This window comes from Saccopteryx bilineata, chromosome 7, assembly GCF_036850765.1.
Source record: "Saccopteryx bilineata isolate mSacBil1 chromosome 7, mSacBil1_pri_phased_curated, whole genome shotgun sequence".
Classification (NCBI taxonomy): domain Eukaryota; kingdom Metazoa; phylum Chordata; class Mammalia; order Chiroptera; family Emballonuridae; genus Saccopteryx; species Saccopteryx bilineata.
This window is the reverse complement of record NC_089496.1, coordinates 51,109,849-51,131,727: the sequence shown is the minus strand read 5'-3', so window position 1 is coordinate 51,131,727 and position 21,879 is coordinate 51,109,849. Positions and strand designations below refer to the sequence as shown.

The following is a 21,879-nucleotide window of genomic DNA, read 5'->3' as shown; positions in this document are numbered from 1 at the left end:
ATATATGTACCTGTACAATGTCTATTTTAATGTGTGTATTTTGAAGAACTGGTAATAGACCAGATTATTTTAACCCAACACCGAACCAGATTCCAAGGCTTTTTTGGACAGCATTAAGGGTACACATCAAACCAAGTACTATAGAAACATTAACATACACAAGGCCGATGCATTAATTTGGAAGAGGAATGAGATGGAATGAACACAGCCCCCAAGGATAGGCCAAGTCAAGAAATTAAAGGGTGAGAAAATGAAAGACGCTTTTTAATAACTTTTAAAAACCGTAGTGATCCTGCAGTGAGTCCTACACATGCGTCCCAGTTGGAGTCCTTATGCCAGGTCTGGGCCCCTGGCCTCCCGTCACCCCCGGGCCCCAGGGACGTCAAACCTGGACTGCCTTCCCTGAAGCGCATGGCCGTCAGAGGCGGAGCGAGACCACGAGTAGGAAATTCCTGACACGGTCAGACTCCGCTGGCGTATCAGGCGGACAGTCTGGGACGTTCTCTCTCCCTCCGCTTAAACATGGGGCGGCCTGGGCTTTGTTGCGATATTTAGTTCAGGAAGCAGCCTCCTTCTGTAGGACCTCTGCCTCCCCAGACTTATCGCTGGCGCTGTTAGCGGGAAGGGGAGGAAATGGAAGCCTGCCACTGCGAAGGTGAATCGGTTGTGGGTTACCAGCTTTCAATTTGGGTAGGCAAGGCTATTAACATTAACATCCAACTAAAATTTTGTATCGCAATTCTTTTATTTATTTATTTTTTTAAAGAAAGGACTCTGGCTCACAATAAATGATAAAGAAGACCTAATCTTGGAGTGAAGAATAGTCCCTTCTACAAAATTAAATTAGCTTTTGTTAAAAATCCACGCTAATGTATTCATCCTCCCTGATTTTCCTAACTGGTCAGAACTCCCTAGTGAACGAGACCTATCTGGAGCTAGCCGCCTGGTAAAATGAGGTGTTAGAGGTCATCGTTGACCAGAGCAACCAGAAACTCTGTGCAGAGCCTGCCACAGCCCCGTTCCTGACCTGACCGAGAAATAGGGAACATGGTCCAGGCAGAAAACGGAGGAACAAACAACCTGATTCGTTTCTTTCCCACGTGACCCAATGGACCATCTCTCCCACTCGCTGATCGTATTATTTACCTCCATGTTGGTGGGGACATAATCCGCTTCTCCACCCGCACAGAGGCCTTTGTGTGGCATCCACGGCAGGTCTTGTGTGTCCGTGTCATTCCCACGAGTCTTGCCGTGAGGAAGGTGGCAGCCCCGCTCCCAGAGAAGGTCCAGGCGTGGACGGCGCCTGAGCGTGTGCAGGGGCACTTCCTGGCCTTGTCCTCGGGCTGGTGCCCCCACCTCAGCTCTGCCAAGGCCCGTGCCCACGAGAACGGAGGGCGGAAGTCACAGGCTGAAAACCAGGCGGGCCAGTGCCAGGGCGGGCCAGCCTGCCAGGGTCGCGGCAGAGCACAGCCAGAGCTGCAGACCGGTGAGGGAGGCCGGTTCCCAGAAGGAGCTGCAGCCGTCTGTCTGCTCTGCCAACGGTGCCACATTCCCAGTCCACCCCGTTAAATCCGCTGCCTGTAAATCTACTCATTCACAGTTTGAAAGAGCTGCTTCATAATCGTTGATCCACTGCAGTCTAAACCAAGAAGCCATACAGTGCAGGTGTGTGTGTGTGTGTGTGTGTGTGTGTGTGTGTGTGTGTTGGTGACCTCACATCTGTGTACACATTCGTCCCAGAGTAGGGCATGTATTCATGTAACGAAGACAAATGAAACTATGTTGCCCGGGCCAGGAAGGCCCCGGCCTGGGAAGCTAAATCGGCTGTCTCGGGTCTGCTACCTGGCTTGCATGCAATTCCAATTGCACGTTCTGCCCGGAGCAAAACAGCCCGTTCTTGTGGAGCTCTTAAAAGTCAGAAACTTCATTCCACCGGAAAAATGAATCGTGTCTTTAATTAATGTCAAGTGCCATTGCCTCTGCTTGATGCGACTGCCCGGTCTTGAGACCAAGGGGGAAGTGGCCTTCCGCCCCTTCAGTTAATCAGGGCCGAGTATTGCGATGTTGCTGAATCAAACAGCGTCACGGCTTTGTCCTCCCACAGAGGAGCGAGGGGAAGGGTGGGGGACGCTCCTTAGCTGTCTACCTCCCTAAAGGTTTAGGAAACCAGTCCAGTCTCCTGGAATTAATTTTGTTTGATGAGAATGAGGACCCTTAAAAATCTGGATCTCCTTCCGCCTCCTCGCCCCACATCCCTCCCCTCAGAGTGACAGGCTCTCGCCACCCCCGCCGCTCTCCAGCCCTGGGCTCGGTGCTCCCCCGGTGAGAATCTAGGCCAGCGCTCCCCACTCCCACATCAAAGGGCCGGGGAGGAGAAGGCTCGCCCTTCACAGAAGGCGATTAAGCCCGTTACAGAGGACGAGAGGAGCAGCTGATTCCGTGAGCACAGTGGGCCATCGGGGTCCTTCATGCATGGTGACTAATGCGGGCCCCCCAGTCTGTGGAGACTGAACCTTCCCTGTTGATAATGAGAACAATTTCCAATAACATATATTGAGTGTTTTACTATATGCCAGGCACTGTGCTGAGAACTTGACCTAAATCATCCTCTCGACAACCTGAAGAGGTCGATACCACGGCCCTTGCTTTACGGATAAGGGACAGAAAAATCAAGTGCCTCGTTCCAGGTCACAAGGCCAGCAGATGGTAGGCAAAGATCTGAATGCAGCCGTCCAGCTCGGCAGTCAGCTCTCTCCCCACCCCACTCCACACTGCCTGGATTAAAAGCCCACAGTGACCTTGGCTCCAGCATCAGAAGTTAATTCTTGGAGCATTCCCCCTAGGATAGACGATGTTGTGATTCCTCATTGCGGGTGAGGAAGTTTAGGCTCCCAGACTGTAAGCCCAGAGTGCTGGCTCTAGATTTCAAACCCCGGCTCTGTGATTCCAATGACGCAGCCCTTCTCACCGCTCCCTGCTGCCGACCTAGAGACCAGATTCTTTGCTGACCCACTGGGATCGGCGGCCACTCTGTGTCTGTGCCCACGTGACCACAGGAGCCGTACACTCAGCAGGTACTCATGGCTCACCAGCCACCTCCTGGGCTGACGTCTGCCCCCGCTGAGCGCCCAGTGGCGAAAACTACAACTATTTTTTATCATGGTGGCCATATTATATACTTTTCCAATGGTATTCTTGTCTTAAGTCACAATTACAGGTGTTTCCTGAACATATCTAATGTGATGACCACATCTGGGCTGTTTTCAGCGTGACTGGGGTACTGAAACTTTCCAAACATAGGAAGAAATCACAGCCACTCAAGGGAGCATGGAGTAGAAGAGAGAGCAGGAGTCCCAGCTCTGTCCCCCCACTGGCTCTGGGACGTGGCACAGTTTATTTCTCTCTTTAAGTCTCAGTCTTCCCATCTGTACAATGGGGAGCTTTGAATCAGATCATCTCAGCCTAGCTCAAAGTGAAGGAAGCATAGAAAGAAATGAAGCCATGCCCCACGGATTGAGCCGACGGTAGAGTGCCCTCAGTGCCCGTTCTGTTCTCGTATCTCTGGGCCCCACCTCTTTATGCCGCCCCCCAAAAAAAAGACCTCCTGGAAATTCTCGCCTGGCTTCGACGTAATCAGGAGCTCTCTGCTGCCTCCCTAGAGTGCAGAGATTTACAAGGCGTGAGTCTGACTCTGCTCATGGCATTCCAGCCTTCCTGAAGCCTAATCTTCCAGTGCATCGAGAGGCAGGCGATGCAAAGCACAACCTTTAAAAGCCACAGTGTATTTTTAGAACTCTGTGCTTTCCTTTCCGCCATAATGCTGTGAGTAATAGAGCAGCTTGTCTCCTTGACAGGGGACAATGCATATAAAAATATTAAATATGTACTGCCACCAACGAGGTGGAAAGTCCCTTTCTTCCCCTGGGCCTTTTCATTAGAGATTCTGAAGGCTGGATCCCACAATAGACGCCACATTCATCTTGTCCCATTCCATACGATGGGTTTTCAAAGCCCAGGGGCAGCTTACTATTTATAGACTGTAGACACTCTCTCCAGTTCGCTGACCACGTTATAGATTATACAACAAAAGACTTCCTCCTTCTGAGGTGCTCATGACTCAGACTCCATCTGAAGCCTGAGAAGGTTTTCTGAGCTCGTGCCTCCTGTCAAATGGTGGACTTCCCATTGAAAAGGAAACCCGACTTCCCAGGATGTCTACATGTCCCCCCTTCTTGGGGCATAGTTAGGCAGCCAGATAGGGCACTGAGGGGAGCAGGGCTGGTCGTTGCTTACGAACGTGGATTGGAGGAGAACTGAAGTTCACTGCTGTGATCAGTAGTAGGTTCAGGAATCATAGGGACTGACTACAGGGAGAGGCCAGTTCAAAGGAGTGAGAGGTCCAATGCAGAGGGTTACACCACTCAGGGTAGGCTGCACAGCTACATTCTGCTGCGGGAACGAACAACCCGCAAATCTCAGTGGCTCAGGGCAACAAGAGTTAATTTCTTACTCCTCCCACGACGTAACTGACATGGGTTGTCAAAGGGCTGCTCCACACAGTCACTCAGGGACCTAGGCCAGTGGCTGCTTTGCCATCCCACAGCTGTGCCATCTGGATGGAACATGTGACCTGTTTAGTTTCTGCAACTGGGGAGGAGAACCTGGTGGGCATGGACTTTCCACTGCCTCAGCCAGTTCAAGAGACGTGTCATTTCCTCTCACATTTCATTGGCCAGAACTAATCGCATGGCCCCAAGGGTTGCTGGGAAGTGTAGTCTTCCATGTGCCCAGAAAGAAAGGAAAGCCAGATATTGGTGAGTACAAGTAATGTCTAGCAAAGGGGTCTAGAATCAGGACTGCAAGATAAAGGAGCAGGCATTGTGGGGCAGAGAGCTGGGGTGTGTGCAGAGATTCCTGGAAGTGTTCATCACTGCCTGCGTCTTCTCTGGGGTTGGAGAGAGATCCGGGAGCATCAACAGATTTGCACAAAGTTCTCAGCAATTTTAGGGCGCCTAGAAAATGTCAGCTTTTAAGGGGCCTTCCTATTGTATCATTTTGATAGTCTGTATATTTTATAATTTTATCTTCATCTAAGTGTCACTCCCCCCCTCCCCCATAACCCAGTTCCCCAGTAAAAGTATATGAACTTTTGATTACAGAATATCTCATCATCGTCATCATTAAGGGAATGATTACTAAGGAAATTACTGACTGATTACTTGGGAATTCATTACTCAGAGTTTCCACAGATCCTAAGTGAGGCTCACAGCCTCTTATGCGACAAAAGATTAGAAATGGGAGAGAGACCGGTGACTTTGAATTTGTTTCTAAGGTTCCAAACCACCCCACGACCTTCCCTGTCTCTCCGACGATTTTAACAAAAGGTTTTAAATGCACCAACCTTTCCCTCTCTGTTCTCTCCTTCCATGTCCTGATTAAGATGTGAGAGGGCATCTTTTCAACTCACTGCGAGATGGAGCCAGCTACCATTTCTTTCCCCATCGGAAAGGAACGGTCCCTTTACCGGAGTTTAGTTTCCGCTGTCTTAAATACGGAGGTGAAACCCGCCCCACAGAACCGCTGTGGGGTGCAGTGAGACGGTAGAGAGGGAGAATGGCAGTGAGCGCTCAGGACTACTTAAATTCAAATAAGTTTTCTGTGATAGGGCCGCTTTTCCTCCTTATCCAAAACTCAGAAGCGAAACAGATGCAGGCGCTTTAGCGAGAGATCCTGCTGCATGTGAAGCGTGTGGCGTTATTTCCGGCCCACAGTGACTTCCCTGATACCAGTGTGATACCAGTATTAGTGCCACATCACCATCCTCATTACTGCTTCCTCCAGCACCATCACTTTTCATGGGTTGTTTTGGTTTGGTTGTGTGGTTTTTTGGGGGTTTTTTTTAGGTATTTGTTTTCATGAACCAAATTCTGCTCATCAACATCAATTGTCCTCTCCTCCAGGGATGCTTTCTGCCGGCCGATAAGAGTATATTTTACTTTTCTAAGTCCTGAGACACTGCCGGACTTCTCTTCCTCTTTACAACTCCTTTTCTGGGAGCGGCCGCCGCACCGGCAGACGGAATGCTCTGTTCTGCCTCTTTGTTGACATCTCGGCTTTCACCTGGGTGGACTAACTCTCGTTCTCTTTTACGACCTGCAGTGCCGGTGGCAGACATCAAAGCGGTGGTGACCGGGAAGGACTGCCCTCATATGAAAGAGAAAGGTGCCCTTAAACAAAACAAGGTACGGCTTCCAAAGTACCGCGCCTGGTCCTGTCTGAACAATGCGGTCAGCCTCTCTTCCCTTTCCTGATTCCTTCTCCATCTCTCAGCTTTAGTTTTCCTCCCATTGATCATGTGTCCGGTGCCCTCCACCTCCCCCATCCTCTCACCCCTATTTCCAGCCCGAGGCAGGGCGCCTGCCCTCTCACCGCGGGGGGTCTTCTGTCTTCTCACGAGCTTTCCCTCTCCTCCCCACCCATTCTCGCAGCCTCTCTTAACCTCCCGTTCATATTCATAGTATCCCTTCCCCAGCCCCTCCCCACTCGCTCTCATTTTCTCCTGCTGTTTTTACCTTCTCAGTCACCTCCCTGAGAAAGAAGGGTCTCAAGTGAAACCTGGGAAAGGCAGAGTCCAAAGGAGACAGAAAGAAACATAGGAAATGTTTGAGGCCCCGACATCCTTCAGCGTGGTGGCAAGTCCTGCGAAACAGCTGAAACCCAGCCTCAGGGAGAAATAAAAGGAGTGGATTAGTTAAATTGTCTTCACATTGCCATAGTTTCCGCCCTCCCCTCCTAGCTGAGCCCCTGGCTGTTCACCACAGCCCGCCTGTGCTCCGTGCCAGCGACTGTGCTGGGGGACATTCCCTGAAAAGATGGGAGATTTCCTCTGCCCCCAGCTCGGAGGCCTTGGCCCGGGGCGGGGCCATCCCTTTGCGTGGGCCTCTTGGCATCCTGGGACGTAGTGCCCGTCCTTGAATAACGTCACCCAGACTGCTCTGGGGGCCCCTGCCAACCGGGTGACACACACATCAGGCGGATCAGCAGGCTGCTTTATTTTTGTTCAGTGTTAGGATCTGAGAGGAATAGCAACATTGTATGCATTCTGCTCATCGGTAGCCGAGGTTGAAGTAGCTAATCCCTGCTGTGGTCTCTGACAGTATAAGACCATGGGGACTCCGGGTCCACCTGAGATGACGCTGTCTGTGTGGTTCAGGGAGAGCTAAAGGCCTGGAAACGCTGTTTAGGAAGACAGAGGGGAACCACGGTGCAGCCAAGGAGGCTGACAGCCAGGTCTTTGCTTCTCAGGTTACATAAGTGCCGCTCACATCAATCAAGTCCATGTGAATTCCTTTTTTTGGCGAGTCCGCCACGACACTATCGTAATGCACTTAACTGGCAAGCGTAATGACGTGAGGGCACGTTTAAGAGGCTGAGGGTCCTCTGTGACAGGGCGTTCCTCCTCTCTCCGTGACAGAGCAGACCGGGTTCTCCCAGAGCCCCTTCCTTCCGGAGCAGGTCTGCAGGCTCTGCGACTTGCCTCCCGGGGGGCTGCCCTCCTTCACCACCCCCCCGATGCAGAGCTCAGTCTTGGGGAGCACAGGCTCTGCTGGACCCCCGCTGAGGTCCCCCTGGGGATATAGCGCTTGGAGCTGAACAGGAAGGGATGTGGGGAAACGGGCCACAACCAGCGTCCATGACCCCGAGGAGGCCGGGGGGGGGTGTAGCCCTCAGGATAGCGGAACAGCCTGTCGGGATGCAAGCGCCCTGTGTAGGGACAGAGAGGATTGTGTAAAACGGGCGGCGTGGAGGGACTTCCAGCCTCAGCCCCAACGCGTAAAGAGCCCGGGAGTTGTCGCTCCTGTCCTTACAGTGAGGAGAAGCCGAGTAAAGGAGAGTCAGGTGCATGCAGCCAGATCTGCTCACCCGGAGCGGGTCCACTGGAGCCGTGAACGGTAGGGTCGCTGCAGGGGTGATTCTGGTAAATTGCTGCAGACAGAGTGTGGGCTAGTGTGAGAGTGGGGACCCCTTGGGGCACGTCTTGGGGGCATACGTTCATGGGCTTCACTCCCAGTAGCCCCAGCAGACTCTCTCATTGGAGATCTGAGACAGCTCTGGCAAAGAAAAATGTAGGAGTGATGATGATTTATGCCGGAGCCTTCTTCACAACAAAGTCCTGTTCTCCAGACTTTAATCCCTGCTAGGGGAAGAGAATTCCTGCCACATCAGCCCCTTCCTGTCTCAGCTGCGGGGCTGGGGATTGGGTTGGGGTGGGGGGGTAGGAGAGACACAATCAACAGCAGTCACAGCCTCAAGAAAATTGATTTAAAAAACTCCAGAGCCATGGAAAGGGGGAGGGAGGGGGCAGGAGAAAACCTATACCAGGGAGAAACAGTGGAGAAGGTGACAGCCACATTTGTAAGACCCCTAAAAGAAGGAGAGTTAATTGGAAAATTGTAGAATGCTATTCCTCACCCAAATCTTCCCACCACACCAACAAGACCAAAAACGGTAGATTACCGTGCAAAGATCTGCAAGACACAGACTCTCTCTGAGGAGGAGCACTTAGGGAAACCTGAAGTCAGCAGAAGAGACAAAAACAGAGATACTAGAGGGTTTGAAGCCTCTGGCACTTACAGCCACATCAAACATTAAATGTAGCCTGAGTCTTTTGTCAGGTTAACAGAAGTCACCACTCTGAGGCTGTGTGTCTCACTTCTTATTACCTGATTCAACATGTCTGGATTTCAACCAAAAATCACAGCCGCGCCAAAAAGCAAGAAGAAACAAATCAATGATCAGAACCAGACTTCAATATATGATACAGATGTTGGAATTATAAGATAGATAATTTAGAATAACCACGACTAAACGTGTTATAGGTTCTAATGGAAGAAGTCAAGCACATGAAGGAACAGTTGGGTGATGTAATCACAGAAATGTAAACTCCAGGTATGAATCAAAGAGAAAAACTACAAATGAAAAACATTCAGGCCCTGGCCAGCTGGCTCAGTGGTAGAGCATTGGCCCAGCGTGTGGATGTCCCAGGTTTGATTGTGGGTCAGGGCACACAGGAGAAGCGACCATCTACCTCTCCACCCCTCCGCCTCCCCCTTCTCTTTCTGTCTCTCTCTCTCTCTCTCTCTCTCTCTCTCTCTTTTTCTCTCTTCCCTCCTGCAGCCATGGCTCGATTGGCTCTAGTGCATTGCCCCAGGCACTGAGGATGGCTCCGTGGGGCCTTTGCCTCAGCTGCTAAAAATAGCTCAGTTGCGAGCATGGCCCCAGTTGAGCAGAGCATCAGCCCCAGACTGGGGTTGCCGGGTGAGTCCCGGTCAGGGCGCATGTGGGAGTCTGTCTCTCTATCTCCCCTCCTCTCACTTGGAAAAGAAGAAAAAGAAAAAGAAAATATTTATTCCACCTGGCCCCTCCCCCTGGGTGACTGGTAGATATAAGACTTCTGTATCAACATGCAATTACAATCTAATGATGCCTATTTTTGCAGTAAACTTAAACGCAGAGCGAGCCCAGGAGGCTTGAGGAAGGCTTGTGGAGGAAATGGTGTTGAGCTGGGTTTTGAAAAGGAACTGACCAGGTGGAGAAGCGAAGGGGGGAACTTTCTAGGAGGGGGAGAGAGTGTGTGCAAAGGCACGGCGGCCTTTCAACCTGCAAAGGAGCAGCCTCTGATGGAGAAGCATTGAATTCAGAGCGTAGGATTGACCGCGACCAGGAGAAGAGAGTGGGTGGGATTGGGTGAGAGCCGCCTGAAGACGTATATTATTATGCGCTACCCAAATGAATGGATTTTACCTTGGAAAATAGAAACTCACATTCACAGGTACAGAGACAAGCAGTCATGTACTGTAGCTGTGAAATCTACGACTCCAAGGCCGTATAGCGTGAGCTCACACACACATACGCATATACACACACGTTCTGTCCTGCGTCTTTAATCAACATACTTTGCCCTCAGAGTGACCCAGATAGATGGGGAGAGCCAACGTTGTTAAAAGTGACAGCGACCAAAATGGCCAAATGAGGCAAGTCACCCCGAAACGCTGTAAGGGCAGCAGCCACTGCTCTACACCGAAAACATGTTGTCTAAAACTCGACTTCAGCACTTGTTCAGTCCAGCATTTGGCCCCTGGAAGAGGACAGTCCCCCAAACCAAGGCACCATCACACGCCCAGAATTCCTCTGAGCATCCCCCGACCCCATGGGCCTTGTCACTGGTCCCAGGGCCGGAGGGTAGAGTGTGAGGTCAGAGGCCCTCAGCCAGGGGGCAGTCCTCAGGTCCTCCTGCCTCCTCTGGGCCCGGCACCCGGCCATCCCAGGCCTTCCTCCAACACGGCGAGGTGGCGTTCGTGAATTAGTGGGACAGACGGTGGAGATCAGCTGCCTCTGGACATCAGTTTTCACGGAATTAAAATCCACAGGAAATAAAAGACCTGAGGTGGTGACTAGCAAAGCCCCAGAGCCTCAGATGTCTGAGTGAGTGTTGCGGTGTGTGACAGGAAGCCCCTGGGGGGGACACTGCCCCAGATCCGTGATGGCTCACCCCCCCCCCCGACCCCCACCCCGGCGCCTCCGTCCCTCCCAGACAGTTTGGACAGGTGGCGGCTTCTAGAGCGCTAGCCCGAGAGGTGTCACTGCTCCCAGCTCCGCGGCCCCCGGCTCCGCCTGCTGGACAGCTGACCTCCACCGAAGACTCAATGAGAAGCCAGAGGCATCAATAAAACTCATTATAAGTGACGGCAGCCTTTAAAACGGGCGTGCGGCTCAGAGAATTAATTCCTCCGCCCCTGCCAGGCAGCTTCGGTGAAATGAAAGTGAGGATTGACACCCTCACGAATTCCCCACTCCCTGCCTGTGTTGATCAGGGATCTGGGTCACCACGGTGCCCCTGTTGGGCGTCTTTGCCGGTCTGTGCGCCCAGAAGGACACAGCTCGACCTTGGCAGGCTCCTCCTTTCCCTTCTCTGCATAAGAGGAAGTGTCACAAAGACAACCACACTGACAGTGCTGTGTCAGGTGACTTCAGTGCCAAGTCAAGGCTGAGTCTGGGCTCTTGGTGGGGTTCACACCAGCTGTTGGCAGCAATGCCCAGCAGCTGGTACCCCATGTCAGCTGGGAAATCGGGTCCTGAACTTCACTTTTCCTCACTGACCTCCGAGGGTCCCCGGCTGCTGCTGTCATATGCCGACCGGTTGTTCAAAGCCAGAGAGCCCTGTCCTCCTTTCCAGTCCCTTGAGCATGAGTCAGAGTTTCCCGACTGAATGACAGTCAGGTTAATAAAGAAGTCATCGTTTATATCGATTTCCCTCATCTAAAAACAGGTTTTTTTGGGGGTTTTTTTGTTGTTTGTTTGTTTGTTTTTTTCATTTTTCTGAAGCTGGAAACGGGGAGAGACAGTCAGACAGACTCCCGCATGCGCCCGACCAGGATCCACCCGGCACGCCCACCAGGGGCGACGCTCTGCCCACCAGGGGGCGATGCTCTGCCCATCCTGGGCGTCGCCATGTTGCGACCAGAGCCACTCTAGCGCCTGAGGCAGAGGCCACAGAGCCATCCCCAGCGCCCGGGCCATCTTTGCTCCAATGGAGCCTTGGCTGCGGGAGGGGAAGAGAGAGACAGAGAGGAAAGCGCGGCGGAGGGGTGGAGAAGCAAATGGGCGCTTCTCCTGTGTGCCCTGGCCGGGAATCGAACCCGGGTCCTCCGCACGCTAGGCCGACGCTCTACCGCTGAGCCAACCGGCCAGGGCTAAAAACAGTTTTTATGAATTGGTGAGATTAGAGCTTACCATTTTATTGGCAAAAAAAAAAAAGTTTTAGATTTTTTTTTTTTCTTTTTCTGAAGCTGGAAACGGGGAGAGACAGTCAGACAGACTCCCGCATGCACCCGACCAGGATCCACCCGGCACGACGCTCTGTCCACCAGGGGGTGATGCTCTGCCCCTCCGGGGCGTTGCTCTGGGGCAGAGGCCAAGGAGCCATCCCCAGCGCCCGGGCCATCTTTGCTCCAATGGAGCCTTGGCTGTGGGAGGGGAAGAGAAAGACAGAGAGGAAGGGGGGGGTGGAGAAGCAAATGGGCACTTCTCCTATGTGCCCTGGCCAGGAATCGAACCCGGGTCCCCCGCACGCCAGGCCGACGCTCTACCGCTGAGCCAACCGGCCAGGGCCTAGATTTTTTTTAAAGGAGGAAATAATCACCAATGATCCCCAAACTCTAATAATTATTGTTTTCATTGCACATTTCACTTCCAGTGTCTTGTCGGTGGGTAGACATTATGCATAATTGTCATCAAATGTAACTAATGTTCATTTCCCCTCCTTTGTTGCACTTAAGTCAGATCTTCATGATGATCATAGTGAGCGGCTGGCTGACTATATTTCTCTGGGCTGCTGATTTGTGATTTCTTGACCCAAAGAAGGGAGGACATATATTTAATACCCTATACTATAGTCTTTGCTTCCTTTTCTGTTCTTTAAGCAATAAACTCCAGGAATGGGATTCCTTGTTCTTGATGTGGAATGCCTTACTGGTATTTTCTCAAAGGACGACACCAATTTTTTGTACCACTAGTAGGATGGACCCATGGCTGTTTGTATTTCAAACTAAAAGATCTGAGAGATACATCCCCCTTAATGGAAAGATTGTTTCTGTTTCTTTGTTTTGGGGAGCTCCTTTTGAATAGTATCAGTCTTCGGTGGGCAGGCCAGAATGGAGGCCGAAGGAAGAAATTAACAGAAAGGGAGAGAAGGGTAGTCTTGCAGAAGAGCTCCTGTTCCCTGACTCCCCTCCTCTCCTTCCCGGGTTCCTGTCCCCGACAGTGATGGGGCCGTACGAGTGTGAGACACCGGTGGGCCTGGGCTCTGGGTTCCTGTCCCTGACAGTGATGGGGCTGTACAAGTGTGAGACGCTGGTGGGCCCGGCCTCTGGGTTCCTGTCCCCGACAGTGATGGGGCCGTATGAGTGTGAGACGCTGGTGGGCCCGGGCTCTGGGTTCCTGTCCCCGGCAGTGATGGGGCCGTATGAGTGTGAGACGCTGGTGGGCCCGGGCTCTGGGCTCCTGTCCCCGGCAGTGATGGGGCTGTACGGGTGTGAGACGCTGGTGGGCCTGGGCTCTTGGTTCCTGTCCCCGACAGTGATGGGGCTGTACGAGTGTGAGACGCTGGTGGGCCTGGGCTCTGGGCTCCTGTCCCCGGCAGTGATGGGGCCGTACGAGTGTGAGACGCTGGTGGGCCTGGGCTCTGGGCACCTGTCCCCGACAGTGATGGGGCCGTACGGGTGTGAGACGCTGGTGGGCCCGGGCTCTGGGTTCCTGTCCCCGGCAGTGATGGGGCTGTACGGGTGTGAGACGCTGGTGGGCCCGGGCTCTGGGTTCCTGTCCCCGGCAGTGATAGGGCCGTACGAGTGTGAGACGCTGGTGGGCCTGGGCTCTGGGTTCCTGTCCCCGGCAGTGATGGGGCTGTACGAGTGTGAGACGCTGGTGGGCCCGGGCTCTGGGTTCCTGTCCCCGGCAGTGATGGGGCTGTACGAGTGTGAGATGCTGGTGGGCCTGGGCTCTGGGCACCTGCCTGCGGGGTTCACTCTGGAAGAGTTCTTTGACCCATCTGAAATCTCGAATTCTTTTTTTTGTTTGTTTTTTGTTTTTTGTTTTTTGAAATTCTGAATTCTGGAGGCATTGACCTCCTCTTTCTGCTTCTGTCTTCTTTCTGGAGCTTTCTTGCTGTGATACTGGCCAAAGGCAAGTCCTCTGACATGTGGAAGGTAGGGAATGATGTGGAGAGCTCTGTCCCCTGAGAATGAATGTCTGGTGGGCACTCGCCGTGAGGGCGGCTCCCAGGTCCACGCTGGGGGAAGGAAGAGGTGGTCATCAGCGGTTCCTCACAGAGACACAAAGAAGGAAGGTGGGCTAGGGCGTGTGTTAGAACGAAGCGGAACACCAGTGAGTGGGGACACCCCTGACCCTCTCCTTCAGGTTGGGGGGCGCTAGGGTGTTGAGATGTGTGATGGTTTTTGTCTTCTGAAGGTTGTATCCCTCTAACTTCCCAGACCAGTGGATTAATCACTGTGTTCAATATTGTCCAGTGCAGACAACTTGAGAAGTGCATGTTAACATACCTATTAGACGTGACACTGGGTGCCACAACCAAGGTCCCCCAGCTCCAATGACATGACAGTGGCGCTTAGTCCTTGCTCCTCTGTGTCCGGCTCATTCTGTTTGCACCCAGTAGGCATTTACTAGTGCATGAGCCTAGGTCTTCTGACACGGGGGGAACCATGCTCCTCCCTCAGCGGCTGTAGACTAAAACCTGGGGCTTCTGTCGCCCTTGCTCTGCCATAGTTCAAAGGTCAAGGGACACGCATGCTCCCTGGAGATAATGGGTTCACCCAGAAACCTCACTACCTGTCATGTTTTCGGAAATGTCAGTTCCTACGAACGTCTGTCTCTTAGGGCGTGAGTGATCAAAGGTGGAGCAGCAGTCAGTGCTGCTGACTGGGAGGAGGTGAAGGCTTCTCCTCGTCCCCCTGGAAAGGGGGATGCTCGAGAGGAGAGAGGTACCGCTTTGGGGGGTGGGGGGTGGCCTCGGACAGCACATCGAGGGACCGCTGCTTCCCTGGACCCGCTGTGAGCCCTGCTCCCTGTTCAGTCCGCAGCCGTTCGTCAGCGCGGAACGAACGCGCCAGCCTCCCTGAACGGGGCGTCTTCTCTTCCCGTCTCTTGCAGGAGGTGCTTGAACTCGCTTTCTCCATCTTGTACGACTCGAACTGCCAGCTGAACTTCATCGCTCCCGACAAGCACGAGGTAAGGGTCCCCGTGGGGTCAGCTCCGGAGAGGGTGTCACGCTCTCTCCAGAAAAACAAGCGGGAGAGAAATATTGGAAAGAAAGAAATTCCACTTAAAAAAAAAAAAAAAAAAAAAAAGGTTGTTTTTAAAGCCTGCCCGAGAAAAATCATGAACAAAAGGAACATCTTGTTGAGCTGAAATAGAATGGAAACCTCTTTAAAAAAAAACAACAAAAACTGTCAGCTTCTCACTAGCTTGGCTGATAGCCCGTGATAGAGAGAAGGAAGGCGTAGACACGACTGAGCAAGACGCTCGTCATTGTGAACCCGGAGGACAAAACAGCCCTGGTCACAGCTCTGGCTTTTCATCGAGTATCTGTTTTTCGGTCAGAATTTTCCCGAGATAAACTTTAAAACATCTTACACACCTGACACTAATATAAAATCATATGGTCTATACACTGTTATTGGAAAATAAAACTGTAAAAAAAAAAACAAAACCAAAAACAAAACCATTTAATAATGTAGGTTTCCTCCCATGTTTCTTTAAATTACTTTGGGAGGTGTGGGGCTGTCTCTGCAGTCGGGTTTTATTTTTGAGAGGCTTCTCTTCCTTTTTGACATCTTGTTATATGTATAATTTGTTTCTCTTCTTCAGGCACGCCGTCAGCTATATTTAAAACAGTTAGCATAAAGCCAGGAAAAGGCGTTTATGAGATAAAGTAGCAGCTATGGTTGATGTAACTTTGTCTCTTGTACACTGGGATCCAACATCATGCTTGAAGTGCTTATTTTTAGACGATACCATTCAAACTTTTGTTTTGCATGTGGTTGCATAAACAGTTTTTAGAAAGGAAGGGAACGTTTTTACTGAAATCTGACTTTTGTTCCCCATTTCCCCGAGGAGACTTAGCTCGTTTAGCTGTTATTCAGTATCTGGTTTTCGCCGGTTTAGAAGCTTTTGAATAAAATTGTGTGTCCTAAAGGGAAAGGAAGGATGAGACGCAAACCCTGCATTTAGAACGGTGCTTAAATATAATTCTGTGTGGCTTGACATTTAGTTTGCAGAAGGGGCTTACTTTGTCTTTCGTCTTCCTGAAAATAGATTCTATGTCCTGCTGTTTCTCTTTTTACATAAAATGGTGGCGGCTCACAGGCCACCCTACCCACGATGTGTACAGCCGTATAGAAAGCCACCTAAAACAGTGGGACCGTGAGTGGGGTTTAAATCGAGACGAGGCTGTCTTCCCCATTGCACATTAATTCCCGATAACGATGAGTGTCCTGAGGTCACCAGGTCCGTAGTCCTGCCCTATCAGCGACCTGTGGTGTGGCGAGGAGAAAAATGCTACACCCTTACGAGCACTTTTTAGTGTTTTTCAACCTCTTTTACGCCTGTCACCTCCTTTTTTTTATTATTGGCATCATCACTCCATAAGATAGAAAGTTCTATCACAGATTCGTCAAATGAGGGGAGGGAAGGGTCTTGTCATCAAATGAGTGGAGGGACCCTCCTGGGAGGGACCCTCCTCCCAAGCTTGGAGCACCTCCACAGGAGAAGAGGGAATAGCGGTTATAACGATTTGATGCTCTGCCTGCCTCCTCTCACTCGATGCGCGCCTGAGACGCCAGAAGGACACACCCATGTCACCCCTGTTTTATTAAGGCGGGAGGTCAGTGGGGCGCGAGGAGGTTAAGACCTGTGTCCGAGGTTAGAGGAGGAGGGAGTGATTGAGCTGGGCTTTGAAGCGTGGGGGCTTTGCTCCATAGACTCCTCCTCCGGGGCCCCTGCACCGGGTGGGGAGGAGGACAGGAAGGAAGCAGGACCTGAACTCACAACCTCCTGCCTGTGCCCCTCGCCCAGCCTCAGCAGTTGCCCCCTGGCGGCCGGCCTTGTTTCCTCTCTACCCCCCCCATGCCCAGCTGTTCCCCACCCCCTCCCAGGCTATAGTAGGAACCAGCCCTGATACCATATCATTTGGGGGTAAGTATCCCGTGTGTATCTCTAAATAATAAACAGTCTGTGTTGAAACCTAGCTACAATACCATTACCACACCCGATTTTGTAAAATTTTTATACAAAAACTGGCTTGATGGGGCAATTATCCCAGGTGTACCTGTGTTCACGCTCTAGTGGGTCTCACCTGTGTCTCAGCTCCAGCCAGCCCCAGGCGCCTGAGCAAGTTACCAGATTAGCAAAGAGGAAAATCGTTCTGCAGAAGAGCAGCCATCGGCCTGAGGCATCATGGACGTTGCAGGAGGAAGCGGGGGTGCTGGGGAGGTTTGGGCAGCCCAGGGTGGTGACCTCGGGACAGGAAACCCTCTCTGGAAGGGCCAGCCGTGCTGCTCTCTGATGCAGGAGGTGACTCTGTTGCTCTGGGCGACAGATCGCTGCTTTTAAATCCACCCAACATCACGGACAAAAAAAACAAAAACACACTGTCTGTTCCTCAAGCCTGCAGGTGTAGGAGGAGTTAGTTGTGTTAAAAGCCCTCTGTCCCGAAAGTCCCAGCACCTCTGTGGGCCTGCCCGAGGGCTCCCTCGATCCTCCCCTGCTAACGCGGGGAGGATGGAGATATATGGAAGGTTGGCCAGCCTCAGTTCTAGAAAATGAAGTCACTACTAGAGCTATGGAGCCAGGGGGCAGACAGCCCACTGCCGGCACATGCTGAATCTGTCCCCCCAGAGAGTGGTCTCCCACGGAAGTGCTTGGAGCAGGGCAGGCCGGCGTGCCCATGGAGTGGTCCCTGCAAGTCCTCACCTCTTCCTGCGTAGTCACATCTCCCTGGGCCCCTCTCTCTCTCCTCTCTCTCTCTCTCTCTCCCTCTCTCTCTCTCTCCTGCTCTATCTCCCTTTGCCACTTTTAAGGACCCTTGTGATCACATTGGGACCGCATGGACAGCCCCAATAATCTCCCCAATTTAATTTAAGGTGAACTAGCTAGAAACCTTCCTTCCCTTTTCCGCGTCACCCAACATACTGACTGGTCCCAGGGTTAGGACTCGATCCTCGTAGAAAAGAGGGGGTCAGTCTCCCCACTACCCCCCTAAACTGGCATCACACAGGTTTGTCTGTCTGTCTCCTGCGTTTCCTGTGAGTCAGAGTTAGATGATGAGCCCAGTTCAGGCTCAGCGTTGAGTGGTGCTGGTGTTGTGTTCTTCCCTGATGTCCAGTTAGTTGTCTCTGCTTCGGGGGGTGTTATCAGCTGTGGATGACCATCGCTGCCTCGATTCCTGGATCCTAGAGGCTGCTGCGAAAGGTTGACATCCCAAGCCTGCCCTTCCTTCTTCGTTTTAAGTGGGATAGTCATAAAAACAGAAACTGGACTTATCAACTCTCTGGTGACCCTGAGGTTATACGATTTATAAATGACAGGCAGGATAAATACTTGCTTCCTTTTGCCTTCCAAATAATAAGCACCTTCCACAGGAGACTGACGAGGTGTTTTGAGTGTGTGAGTATCCTTATGAAGTGATGGATATAAATGAACATATTTTTTTTTATTTAAACATTTGAATGTAGGTTGCAGTTATGGCCCTTATCAGTGTCTAGATCTCCTTCCTGTCTAGAGGACCGGAACACCCTTTGGTGGCCATTCAATCCTGCTGCCATGACCTGGATGTCTTTGATCATTTTGAGTCATTCTGGTATGACCCAATATCCCAGGCTCATGTCATATGTCCCCTGCCTCGTCTTTGTGGAGCCTTGGTTCTTTCTAGTAGGAAATGGTATTTAGCGGCCAAAATCTGAGCATTGGGTGTGCTTATTACGACCTGGTTGATCATTACTTTTAGGCCATGCTGTGAGTCAGGAAAGAAGCAAGCCTACGCTGGTGTTGAGTCCAGGACTATCAGGATGTATTCCACCAAAACCTTAAAACGACGGACCCGGTGGTTGGATGGCAGAGAACATTCGGTAGCGCAGTCGCGGAGAACCCCAGTCCTCTCTCACACAGGGTGGCGTTCTCTGCACAGCAGAGCGCGGGCCCTGGAGTCCGGTCGTGTGGGTTCAGATCCCACCCACTCCACATATGACCAAGTGACTTAACTTCTCTGCATCTCAGTTCTCATAAAACAGAGGGTAATCACCTGATCAGGTGGTGGTTCAGTAGATAGAGCGTTGGACTGAGACATGGAGGACCCAGATTCAAAACCCTGAGGTCGCTGGCTTGAGCGTGGGCTCACCAGCTTGAGTGGTGGGTTGCAGGCTTGAGCCCAAAGTCACTGGCTTGAGCAAGGGATCACTCACTCCGCTGTAGCCCCTGGGTCAAGGCACATATGAGAAAGCAATCAATGAACAGGTGCCGCAATGAAGAATTGATGCTTCTCATCTCTCTCCCTTCCTGTCAGTCCATCCCTATCTGTCCCTCTCTGTTTCTCTCTCTGTCTCTGTCACACACGCGCGTGCGCGCGCGCGCACACACACACACACACACACGAGGATAACAGAAGCGCCAGCCTCACAGAGATGTTGTGACTATTATAAACAGTGATGTGGGCAAAGCGCTGAGCCCAGGGCGGAGCGCGTCTTGTGTAATCAGTAGGAGCCAGCTGTTGTTACTGCTCGTTAGCGTGTCCTCAGTAGTCACCCTCGTCCCCTCTTCTCCCCGCAGTACTGCATCTGGACGGACGGGCTGAACGCGCTGCTGGGGAAGGACATGCTGAGCGAGCTGACGAGGAACGACCTGGACACCCTGCTCAGCATGGAGATCAAGCTCCGCCTCCTGGACCTGGAGAACATCCAGATCCCCGACGCGCCCCCGCCCATCCCCAAGGAGCCCAGCAACTACGACTTCGTCTACGACTGTAACTGAAGTGGCTGGCCTTAAGCCGCCCCTCCCAAACTGGAAAGCCTCGCCAGCCAGAGAGAAGAACGGAAACGCGCCCACCACGCCTTGGAACCCCCTGGTGGTCGGGGGAGCTGTGCGCCCACACTCCCTGGGGCCTGGCCGCCTGCCCCGCCACGTGTCTGCCCCGCCCTGGCATCTTGCTCACTGCCCTGATTGTGTTTCTAGACGCTGCCGCTTGAGGTCACTTCCTGTTGTTGCCGTCTGCTGGTGGGACAAGAGCAAAACCCACCGCCAGCAAGAGAGCCAAAGGGCCCTGCCACCCTGGTCCCCTGCGGGCAGGTCCTCCCTTCCTGGGGTGTGACAGCCAGCAGCGCCAGACTGCCCCCAGCCAGCCCGCCAGAGCAAGGGAGTGCCCCACGCGAGGCTTGGGTCCGGAAGAAACAGCCTGACTACTTGAGAAGCCCAGACCCCTCCTCCTCGGTCCCCTCTCTCTAAGAGTCAGCTCACACCTCCACTTTCACGTGAATTGAAATCCGCTTTCAAATCCGCTCCCTCCTCTGTCCTGGCTTTTGCCTTGACCTGTCTGTCCCTTTCCGGTCCCAAGAGTAGCTGCCGCCACCTCATCCTAATCCTCGCCAGCCCTGGGTCCCCAGACGCAATCCACAGGTCCCATGCCCCCTTCGCACCCGCACTGTGACCGTGACCAACCTCCTCTCCCCACCGCACCCCGCCCCGGCCTGCACCTGCCTTCTTCACATCCACACACCCTTCCCAGCCCTTAGCTAAAAGCACAAAAGGCGAACTGAGTCATGCTCCACCTCTAATATCCGAGACCTCCATGCCTCTGCGACGGGGTCGCTATCTAAGGGTCTGGTGTTACCTGCTCCTGGGGGTCCCTGCTGGGACACAGGTTCCACAAGACGGCCAAGGTGTCAGACATCCAAGTTTACATCATTGTAATTATTACAAGCGTTGACAGTTTGCAAGGGTTTGGGGTTGGTTGGTTGGTTGGTTTTTGTTTTGTTTTTGTTTCCTTTTTGGGTTTTTTTGCTTTGTTTTTGTACAAAAGAGTCTAACATTTTTTGCCAAACAGATATATATTTAATGAAAAGAAGAGATACATAAATGTGTGTACTTTCCAGGGTTTTTTTTTTTTTAATTATTTTAATCTTAAACATCTTCCTGAGAATAACATTCCCTTAAACGTGCTGTGGAATAAAATCGTGAGGAGTTGGGGAGCCGATGTGTTGATGTGTGGTCACTGAAGTCCTTGCTATTCGGTCGTCTGGGTCAACTGCGAGCCTGTCAGAGGCCCTAGCCCAGCCCCGCAGACTGGGGTGGTTCAGATGCCTGTTAACTCTAAGGAACTCTGGCCGAGGGGACTCTGGAGCATTACTAGGTCACCACAGGCTCTGGGCCTCGGGAAAGACTGTGACTTCTCCAAAGATCATCGCCACTCATGGAGAAAATCAGACTCCCTACGTAAAATCATAGATGATCGGTTCATGTCACACTGCTGCCTCCTGACCGCGATGTTCTCTTTTGTGTTTTCCTCCCTTACCACTAGATCATGTATAGCAGTGGTCCCCAACCCCCGGGCCGCGGACCGGTATCGGTCCGTGGGCCATCTGGTACCGATCTGCAGAGAAAGAATAAATAACTTACATTATTTCTGTTTTATTTATATTTAAGTCTGAACAATGTTTTATTTTTAAAAAATGACCAGATTTCCTCTGTTACATCAGTTTAAGACTCACTCTTGACGGTTGTCTCGGTGACACGTGATACATTTATCCGTCCCACCCTAAAGGCCGGTCTGTGAAAATATTTTCTGACATTAAACCGGTCCGTGGCCCAAAAAAGGTTGGGGACCACTGATGTAGAGAACTGAACCAATTAAACTCATCACACTTGCAGGGAGCACATTCAGCCATGAAAAAGAAGGCAAACCCGTAGACCAGAAATAAATCAAGCCTGAACTGAAGACCTCTAACCACGAATTAATAAAATACGGGTTGGGTGCTGGCGAAGGGATTTTCTGAGCTCAGTTCCCCGGGGGCATAGCTGGGTCATTAACCTGGAGGGGAGATATCAGAAAGGTCTGAGTGCGTGGAACCCAGCCTGGGGCAGCGCAAGCCACTCACGGAAGAAGTGTTAGATGCCCAGCCAGGCCACCGCTCTTTATTGTCACCAAGTTGTACAGTTATAAAAGTGGCCTGGATGGAAATGACATTGTTCAAGCTCCCCATAAATTGCAGGGCAAAAAAAAGAAAAAATCCTTTGCAATCGGTAGTAATTCCCAGGTGA

The 21,879-nt window shown here is 52.0% G+C and overlaps 1 protein-coding gene across 12 annotated transcripts in view; it reads left to right on the top strand.

The window, feature by feature from the left end:
* ELMO1 (engulfment and cell motility 1) overlaps nt 1-21,167 on the top strand; it is a 485,801-nt gene extending 464,634 nt beyond the window's left edge. For 11 of the 12 annotated variants that reach the window (XM_066239171.1, XM_066239176.1, XM_066239180.1 and 8 more), the window contains 3 exons: nt 6,160-6,242; nt 14,725-14,802; nt 19,396-21,167. In XM_066239171.1, the coding sequence (XP_066095268.1) occupies nt 6,160-6,242; nt 14,725-14,802; nt 19,396-19,596 (362 nt within the window). In that variant the 3' untranslated portion in view covers nt 19,597-21,167. The remainder of the gene's footprint in view (nt 1-6,159; nt 6,243-14,724; nt 14,803-19,395) is intronic. The other variant, XM_066239183.1, reaches the window with a different exon arrangement.
* The last annotated feature ends 712 nt before the right edge of the window (nt 21,168-21,879 follow it).